The sequence below is a fragment of the Centruroides sculpturatus genome, unplaced genomic scaffold (genome assembly GCF_000671375.1).
Source record: "Centruroides sculpturatus isolate CEXI.00-Female unplaced genomic scaffold, Cexi_2.0 scaffold80, whole genome shotgun sequence".
NCBI classification, from domain to species: Eukaryota; Metazoa; Arthropoda; class Arachnida; order Scorpiones; family Buthidae; genus Centruroides; species Centruroides sculpturatus.
In genome coordinates, this window is record NW_019384552.1 from 163,555 (window position 1) to 174,283 (window position 10,729).

General features: G+C 30.5%; 1 protein-coding gene across 1 annotated transcript in view; it reads left to right on the forward strand.

Annotated features, from left to right (window-relative positions):
• The window catches only part of LOC111623712 (oxysterol-binding protein-related protein 8-like), a 186,583-nt gene that overhangs the window by 148,300 nt on the left and 27,554 nt on the right, over positions 1–10,729 (forward strand). The window contains exons 19-20 of the mRNA XM_023366398.1: positions 5,231–5,327; positions 7,557–7,783. Coding sequence (XP_023222166.1) covers positions 5,231–5,327; positions 7,557–7,783 — 324 coding nt within the window. The remainder of the gene's footprint in view (positions 1–5,230; positions 5,328–7,556; positions 7,784–10,729) is intronic.

Consider the following 10,729-nt stretch of genomic DNA (forward strand, 5'->3'; position numbering starts at 1 on the left):
CCCCCCCTTTTTCTCGGTGCGGACTTACTTTTTCCGCTTGGGAAGCGCAAGTGTGCGCGAGTTTTTCTACGGCGCTTTTCTTTCGTCGGTGAGTTGGTTTTTCTTCTATTTTTAAGTTACTAAGGTGAATGGTGAGGAAACCTTCGTCTTAACTAAACATAAGCCCCAAACAAAATATAATGAAAGCAAAATAAAAGTAAAATAAAAATAAAGCTCAGACTTGGTTCCTTACAAGGGGTCGGCAGTTTGTCAAGTGAGAAGAGCCAAATTGTCATGAAAACAGGATAACAAAAGTACCAGAGAGCCGCATGTTAATTTAAATGTGCGAAATATGACACACGACAGGGGCGCCTCTAGTGGCCATTTTCGGCATAACATTACACGGATGGATGGACATGCGTTCAATAGGTTATATATATAGATATGCTTCAAATGCTACCACTCTTATGCGACTCATATTGATCAACGCGAGTGTGGTCATGTGCAGAAGGAGAACAAGTCGAAGTTTGTTCGGCAGCTCTATCTCATAAACTCATAAGTTATAAGGCTGCGGTGAAATGAGGTGAAATGAAATTGGAGTTTATGTCCAAAGAGCTGCATGCAGCTCGCGAGCCGCTAATTCCGACCCCTGATCTAGACAAATGCAAAACATTTCACATAGAAAAAGAAATCCTGAAGAAAGAAGATTTTACACTTGGAAATGGAGATGCTATTGAATCCATGGAAGAGAGTGAGTTCTACAAGTACAGTAAGACCTCGTTTAACACGGGTTTCCTTGACAACAAAGTGCTAAACGTTGTTAATTTTAACAGAGTAAATAGGGATAGTGGAACATGCGAATGAAAATCTAACTTAAAATTAAAGTAAAATTTTTTTATTATTATACAAATTAATATAAAAATATGTTAAATAACACATACACACAGAAATGCATAATAATATAGGTTATTAAGTTAATAGTTCATTTTTTATGACGAAGGTCCTGGTTTTTCTGAAATTCTTGTTCTTTTGCAATAAAGTCGTGAAGTTTCATTTGTTGCTTTTTCCTTAAGCAAATGTCGGTAGCAGAAGATTGCATCCAAAACGCCTCATTTTGCTTTTGCACTCTCTTCAAAATCTAGATCATTTGTTGCAATTTGATCACCGATTTTGATTATCATTAGCAAACTTTTACTAAGGAAATCTGTAGAGAAATTTTTTGGGTTCTTTGTTTTCAGAATCACTATTTTCCAGTTCTACATGGATTCCTTGTTTTGCCAGTTCTTGAAGGTCGTCGTAAATAAGACTCTTACCAGAAACATGCGGTAATTCCTCAATATCCTGTTTGTCTACATCTCCTAGTCCTGCTGTATTGATTAAGTTGACAATTTAGTCAACCTAATGATATAGCGATAGGCTCTTCTTGTTGAGAATTCTTAGATACCTTCAGCCAAAACTACTTCCACACTTTGTTTGTGCATTTATCACTTAATTCTTGCCAAGCAAAGCCGATATCACCTATGGCAGGGGTGGCAAACCTATGGCACACATGCCCAAAGTTGCACGTAAGAAGAAATCATCTAGCATGTAACGTATCATACGAATTTGATTTATCATTTGTCTTTTTCAATCATTGTTTCATTTATTCTAATTAAAGCATTTTTATTAAATTTATTTAAATATCATTATTTGAAATTTAAAACTTTGACACGCATAAACATCTTTAAAGCTAAGTATGGCACGTGGGCTCAAAAAGGTTCACCACCCCTGGCCTATGGCATCCATGATGATATATTTTTTCCAAAATTGCACGAAACAAACATAGATTTAAAGAAAGTACACCTTTTTGCCACCTTTTTCCGATTGGTTTATGTTTGTAAATAATCGTATTATGTATGAATCAATAAAATGACACAATAATTTAAATCAGCATAAATTATGAGCTTTTTTTTAGGCTTTGAGTAGATGGCAATATATCGAATCAGTGTTAAGCAGGGTCTTACTGTATTTGGTATTCTTTAATTAATCTTTGCTTTATTTGAGTATGTTCTGTTAGTTTAGCTTGTTGGAATCCTAAAGTAGGTTAAACACTATACTCAGAACACAGTTAAATGCAAAACACACAGTTAAAGCAATCAACACTTATGTTGTTCCAGTATTCATATTCTTTTGGAGTTATTCATTGTACTCACACAGATCTTGAACAACTCCAAAAGAAAACAAGAACAACACCCTTACTAAGTATAAACATTATTATCCTAAGTCAGCCATAGAAAGATTAACCCTTCCACGTAAAGATGGTGGATATGGCCTGATTGACATCGTAAACCCTCACTACAAATACAGACACTGCAAGTTTTTCTATAAAAAACAAGAAACATCACAGTTACATAAAGCAGTAACTCTAGCAGACTCAAATAACACACCATTAAATGTACACTCACAACATATGGATATGCCAAAACACAGACATCATTAAGCAATCATGGGTTTGAAAGGCATTCCATGGTAGACATTTCTATGATCTGGCCCAGGATTTTGTTGACAAAACTGCATGAGACAGAAGGGTTTGTGATTTCCATACAGGATCAGGTCATAAATACTAAAAACTACAGAAAACACATACTCAAAGATACAACAATCACAAACGACACATGCAGAAAATGTCACAAAGGCCACTATATTGAATACATGCCATATTGTTAGGAAATTCCTGAATACAGACAAAAATTAAACAAGTGTGTCAGTATGTGTGTCTTGTTTTGGTTGCTATGCCTTGACTCTGGTGTGGCATATACTCAGTTGACACCGGTGGCTGTGTACTCACTCACTAAACCCAACATAATAATAATTTTTTTATCATAGAAGTAATAATAAAATCAATTCTTTGAAACAAACAATTATAATTCATTTTTTGGGAATTTACAGTAATTTATGTATTCATATTTTATTAAGTTACTAGCAGGTGGGCCCGGCGTTGCTCGGGCTAAAGTAACGATAACTAAGATAAAGATTATTATGTTACAGTCAACCTTACCCGTTTTCACAGAATGCAAGAATTGGGTCCCCTTGTTTCCAGACTAATTAGAGAATTTTTAGATGGGTCTAAAAATATGTTCGATTTCCCGCAAAAACGAAAAAAACTGCATCTGCGTATTGCACGTCGCTTTCTCTTAACAATTCCATTGTTACATAGCATTTCCATTGTTGACACTTCTATTGTTACTTAAAACTTTTATTGTTACTTAAAACTTCCATTGTTACTTAACACTTCCATTGTTACTTAGCACTTCCATTGTTACTTAACACTTCCATTGTTGATGGAAGTGTTAAGCCTTAATCCTGTCCCTCTCCCCCGTGGGGAGGAATTTCGAAAAATCCCTTCTTAGTGTGCGTTCTCCTAACGTACCCTAACTGTGTACCAAATTTCAACTTTCAACTCCTAACCGTTTGGGCTCGTATCCATAATGTATATAGAAGTTTTAATCCTGTCTCTCTCCCCCCGGGGGGAATTTCGAAAAATCCCTTCTTAGTGTGCGTTTTCATGATGTACCCTATCTGTGTACCAAATTTCAACTTTCAACTCCTAACCGTTTGGGCTCTGCGCTTATTATTATTATTATCAACCCGTCTCGATTATATATTAGATTACATAAATTCTGTGATATTTTTGGATAAAATTAAAATTGATATTGATTTAATTTATTTAATTGACAACATATTTAATGGATACAATTCATGAATATTTAATGGATACAAGTCATGAATAATAATAGCCAATATGGCCATTATTGGCCATTGTTCATATCATTATTTTAAAACTTTTCATTCAAAAAGTAGATAATACTCCTGTGATGTTGCACCATCACATGGTGAAAGACCTTTGTAACCCAGCTTGTTTAGTTATTGCTTGGTCTTAAATATGATATATAGTAGGGCATTGTTGTGTTCAAATATAATACTGTTTTGATTGGCTAAAACTGGTCATTTTCCTTGATTTTTGATCTTATTGTGAATATTGTTCAAAATTTACATCAGTGATAATGCTTTGATCAGGAAGCGGAAGCTCACCAGATATCAATACAGAGCATTCTTTTTTGGTGGATACTGGATCTGGAAACAGATGGGGCCTTCCTCATTTGTTTTCAGGCCAATACTGGCAAACACTTGAAGATGAGTTGCATATCAACAGGCACTCAAGACCTTAGAGAGGACCTCACACAAACATTGAGAAATGAATGGTTCTGGTGGTTTTTGCTGAATATTTGATGTTTTGTAGTTCTACTGGTCTAGATCAAGTCTCCACAGGTACAAAGACAAGAAAAAGAAAATTTTTGAGTTGTTGAGCATCTAAGATGCAAAAATATGATTCACGTTTGTGTTGTGAAGCCCTAAGTCTTTGTTTCAAAACATAAATTGATATGTTTTCAAATGGTATTGATGTTCAGCATGTTACCTAGATTTCTCTTTAGACACTCATTATGCAATACACACAACTGTGATTCTTGTGCCATTTAGGTTTATACCATGCTAGTAGATATAGTGTGCTCTTCTATGTAGTCTATGGATGACCTTGCAAGACACTCACTCTACTGAGACTTGATAATAATCAAAAAGGAACTCTGTTGGGAGATATCGAGTTGGAGTGATTCATAACACAAAAACTCAATCTTTTCAATTTGTGTTTACAGATACTTTTGATCTGGAACAATAGAACTTAAAAATACCAAAGATTCAGCCAAATTCACTGGGACCCATTTTCTGTAAGGTCTGCAGTGTCCCTTCCAGCTCAAAATTTGGAGAATATTTTTGAACTATCCTATTGTCTAGAATATCCTCCTTTAATGCCTTTGTAGCTGCAGTCACGTTACTGCCCCTTTTGAAACTCAGAACATGCAATGTCTTAGATAAACATTGAAGTTGAATTGTACTGTACAAGCATTAAAAATTTGAAGTTTACATTTATTTATCATCATCATCATCATCATCATTATTATTATTATTATTTTTTATTTTTGAAAAGGGTATGGTGTTATAAAGACACTTAGAGATAGTTTGTAATCAATACAGCAGCACAGTTCAAAAACACATCAAAGATAAGTGCACAAAATATGACAGAAATTACAATTATACTTTGAATTTTATTAGGTTGTTGCATAAAGTATCTCTATAATTTCTCAAATTGATTGAAATGAAAATTTGTCAGATTATTTTACCACCTTTTATTCTTATTATTATTAATTTATTTCAGGTTTCACATCATCCTCCTGTTTCAGCATTTTATGTGACTAATCGTCAAGACGGTTTCTGTATTTGCGGTAGTATCCTTGCAAAATCAAAATTTTATGGTAAATACTTTTTATATTTAAAAATTTGTTTACATGTGGAATTTACTGTGGGTACTCATTTGTAATTACATTTATTGACACCTGTCTTTTCTGTTATTTTGGGACAATCTAAGTTAATAATGTATAAAATACACTTATCTTTGGGTAAATAGCATAGACATTTTTAAATTGCTTTTTTTTAGTCTTAACTAGTGCTTTAAATGTTAATCATTTTAATTATTATTTGCTGGAATTTTTTTTTTCAGTTTACATTAGTTCTTGCTAAAGACAGTAGCAAGCAAACATACCGAAAGTTCAGTGATAATTATAATTAATAGAAATGGAACTAATATGTATAGTTAAAACAATTATATTTGTTGGAGTGAATAAAACCAAAATTCCCACTAATTGTAGTCAACCTTAAATGACAATTAAGTAAATCAGTCATTATTGTTTCCAGTGTAGACAAGTCTCAAAGTAATTACAATAAATGGATTCTACTGTATTAATAATATGCATTCAAGTAACTTTACTATTGATACATCAAAATTTTTAATGTAATTATTGTAACAGATTAATATTTTAATACATTTTGCCTCAATTATAATGAGTTCAGTTATTGTGAGCAAATCTTGTTTGTTTCAGTTACAACTGGATGTTTTTTATGTAAATATTCAAATGAGCTCACTCACCAATAGAAGAGATGCCCTATCTTATAGTTCTTAAAGAGTGGAAAATCCAGTATCACTTGAGTGAACCATCTATTGAGTTATCAAAGCTGTTTAAGAGAGTTTTATGATACACTTTTACATTTACCTTCAGTTATCATCTTGTTAGACATGTTTCTTTTGATTAAAAGGAAGTATCTTTTGATTTGTGAAAAAATTGAAATCATTTGAGAGTTAGAGCATGGATTAAAAAATGTGGTTGACAAAGAATTAATACAATTGTTGCAAGTTTAAAGAAGTACCAGATTTCCAATTGAGGAACCAATATTACAAGCAAAAGCAGAGGAGTTTGGACATCAAAATTTTGTTTGCATCAATGGATATTATTGTACCAAAATGTCAGATGCTATTTATTTTAAAAAAAAAAGGAATGAATGACAATATTTTCAATGGCAGTAAACAAGTTTCAAAGTTTATAACTTATTTAATAAATATATAAAAAACCTTGCTTCTTTCAATCTTTCTGCCGTTTCATTTCTACACCATCAGCGATCCTTAAGACAATTCACAAAAATTTTCAGAAACAGTCTTCCTTTTAAGGCTACTGCCTCTGCAAAAAATGTAAAATCAGGCAAAGCATCCTCTGGTGTTCGTTGCCACTGTCACAATATCACATTTTAAATACTTTTTTTTACTTTTTACTATTTTTTATTTATAACTTATATTGAGTCAACAAAAAATACAATAGTCATTAACTGTTAGTTATACAATTATTTAAATCACTAAAAATAGACATATAAAACAAGTAAAGTAGAGCACGTATATAAGCATATGATACTATTCTTGAAAAATTAGTTTAATCATATTTGTATTTTAAAACTAATATGCAGGTATTCTGGGATATGTAAATTGGAATTGTTGATGTTTTGTGTGTCACTCACTGGCATGCCATTTTTGTAAGCATGCTGTAGTAAAATTTGTGCAGAGTAAAAGAGTTTTTTTTGAAAATCAAGTAAACATTTTTACTTTACTTAGATTTTTTCAAATATGCTTACATTAATTTTACAGACAAACTTTCTAATTTTTTTCTTTAAAATATTTAGCTTAAATAAACAAATCTTTGTTTTTAGTTATAATTAATTCAAAATTATACATTGCAAGAAAGTTTATTCATATTAAGAACAAAATATCTAAATTCATAAAATGAACTCTATGTTTCAAAAATGGTTAAGTTGAAAACTAGGCATAGAATATCCAAATCTAAGATTCAAGAAAAAATACTAAAATTTAAATACTTCTATGACTCTGCTTATCGAGTCTAATTTTGCAAATTACTTGATAATTAAATTAATTTTTGAATGTGAATATACATTTAATATTTCTGTAAGTCATTATATGTGTAATTTAATTTTTTTTTAATTAAAATATATTTTTATATGAGGCTTTGTTGGAATAGATTATAAAAGATTAATTTCAATGCAATTTACAGTATTTATTTAGCATACCAAAAATTTTTTTAAGTTAAATAATATTTATTGTTGTTTATAAAATCTCATCTAGGTTTTAATTAAATTTATTTAAGGAAATTCGTTATCGGCAATATTAGATGGGACAGCGAGGTTATCGTTGTTAACTAGAGGCGAAGATTATACACTCACAATGCCTTATGCTCATTGTAAAGGAATTCTCATGGGAACTTTAACAATGGAACTTGGAGGAAAAGTTAATATCTGTTGCGAGAAAACCGGGTATAGTACCGAACTTGAATTTAAATTAAGGGTAAGTGTTGTTATGCATTATGATCATAATTAATTAAAATTATTGAAGAAAATGATTTCAATCAGATTATATAGATAAAATTTTTAAATTGAGATTAATTTATCCTCACAACTAATTCTTAAGACTAAAATAAACTATAATTAAACTGAATTTCTATTAAAAATACAGTATGAGTGAAAACATCCTACTATGCTTAACGGACTATATTAGGCAAATTACTCAGTAACTGAAAAAGTTTGAGAAAATTATGGAAGCTGTTACGTGAGAGAGAATAATATATGAAAAGTACTATGGTAATTAAGTAACACCCAGTGTAGAGGACTTGGACTATGGGGGGTGAAATTTCTAAGAGAAGTACAATAGGAACAAGGAACAAAATTAGAAATGAAGAGATCTAAAGAAGAGAATGAGAAGGATAGACGATACTATTAAAGAGAAAAAAGATATTGGTTGTGTTCAAAGGATTGATAGAGAGAATCCTGCAAATAATTGTGGAGAGAGAAATGCAAAAACTGGAAGATCTCCATATTCTTTTCTGTATTCTTTCTCTTGAGATCTATTGGGAGAAACTTCATCCAGCAACTTACGATTTCTAGCATTATTCTTTCAGGTTGGAAGAATAATGTTAGAAATTGTATTTCTGTGCAACTATTTGAAAATGTATCTTAATGAATAGAAAATGTTTTTTGTAATCAGAGAGAATTGCACTTATTATGATTTACAATAATTTATAATTTTTATACTTAGCTCAAACTATAAAACTACATGGTTGGATTTCCTGAGCTATAATTCCACTATTGAATTAATTTTTCAGCGGAACTAGATTCTATCATTAATTCAGTCAAAAAATATAATGAAACTTTTAAATTAAAATACATATTATTGTTTTCAATATATATGCTAAACATATTTTTAAAAAACTTGCTTATAAGCATGCAAATTACAGTAAAAGTAAATATTGTTAAATTTTCCATTAGAATATATGAGTTGGACAACTTCTTTGGTTTAAGAAATCATTTGTCTGTTTATAATAATTTTGCAGTATTTGAAAATATAAGTATTTTAATGCATTATAAAATTTATTTAATGAAATAATATATCAACATTGTCATCTAATGTTTAGAAAAAAATGTCAAAAAATATTAGATTAAATTCAATATAATGTGGTACGTAACACTATGATTTCAATCAGTACGCCGCTAAGTTTAGATAGAGGCGCCATATAATTGGAAAAATAATTAAAATATATTAGTTTTTTTTCTCTAATTTTTAATATTTTTGTATTAAAAAAATGCAGATCTTTAGCTTCACTTTTTGTTTACACATATATAAGAGCATCTTTGATGCGACATGCTCAACGATATTAAGAATTGAGATGTGCCAACAGCTCAAAAAATTGAAAAATACTGAATTATAACTTAAAAGCTATTGAATTAAACAGTGCAGAAGTGAGAAACCTGCAGCCTTTTTATTGGCGTTTAACGTAGCCTGATAAAGTATGAAATGGCATAAATTTAGTAATTTAATGGAAGAAAATGGTTACAGAAATAGATTTTTAGGTACCTATTCTTCAGTTTTCGCAAAAATTAACTAAAAATAATACTAAAAACAGTTTAATATATTTAATGATATTTTTTATATTTTTTTCTTTATTATAAGGCGCTCTATAAGGTTACATATGTATGCTAAATGTATACATTTATGCACCTGAGAAATAAGACGCAGTAATAAAAACAATAAAATTATCAAAAATATTAAGAAAAGTATTGTAGAAATGTTAATAAATTATTTAAACTGATAATATTTATATTATTTTTATGTATGTTCTTTGTTTTATATAAAAACAGTATATGGAAATGTGATGATATTTTCTGCAATAGTCTTAGTTTGATGGACTATGGGAGTTGATGAGGTATAAAATATGCAATGAAAAATTTTAATTATTTATCGTAGAAATATATAAATATCTTTAGAATTTGGGAAATATAATTCTATAAATATATATATAATATTTGTTAAAGAAAATTTCAAAAATAATATCTTCACTCTACATTCGATAATTGCAATTGAGTGAAAAAGATTTTTTAAGGTATTATCTAGAGAATCACTTTGTCCTGAATAGGTTGGATTATGGGATAATTCATGATTATTTTTCGCAAAATCCGCTTAAACGTGAGCAAAAATAGGTTAAAAGGTGTGTTTAAATGGTAATCGTTATTGTTAAAATGTTCATTTTTTTTTGAAAAAAAAAATTCAATATTGAATTTTATTTTCGATAATAAATACTTCGATTTTTGACTTATAAGTTTCAATTAAATTCCAATTTTATTCAAACTATCGATAATGATTTAATGTTTTGAGTTTGGAAATAGTGTTAAATTATTCTATTACTTTCGTGCTGGCTGTTAATCTAATAAGAATAAAATAAAGTTTATATATTCAAACCGATAACTAGTCAATGGCGCGTTATCCTATGGGCCAAAAGGGCAATTGCTGTGTCCCCCACTAACAGGGGCCCCAAACCAATCTTTTATAAGAAAACATTTCCCGAAAAAAATTTCTGAAGTCAACACTGTCGGTGGGTCCCGCTAATTCAAATTTGTCTGGGCCCCGTGAAGATATAACGCGCCACTGTAACCTGTAACTTAATTAGAACCGATATTAAGGAGGCCCAAATTAGAACGAGCAAACCTGCATTAATTCTTGTTATGTTAACCACTAACTTGTAAGCGCTGTGGATGAAGAATAAACTCTTAGAGTAGGCTATTGTATACATATTTATACAAGTGCGAGACCCATTATCACCAGTAGATAAATCAGGGAGGGTTCAGGTCCAGGAAGATCGGGCCCTCCCTGGCTATTCTACTGGTGATAACGCGTAATAAAACTATACAAAGTTAAGTTCTAATTAACCTATTATTAAAAATCGATAAGGAAAAAAAATTTAAACTTAAGCTAAGCTCAGAATAAAACGCT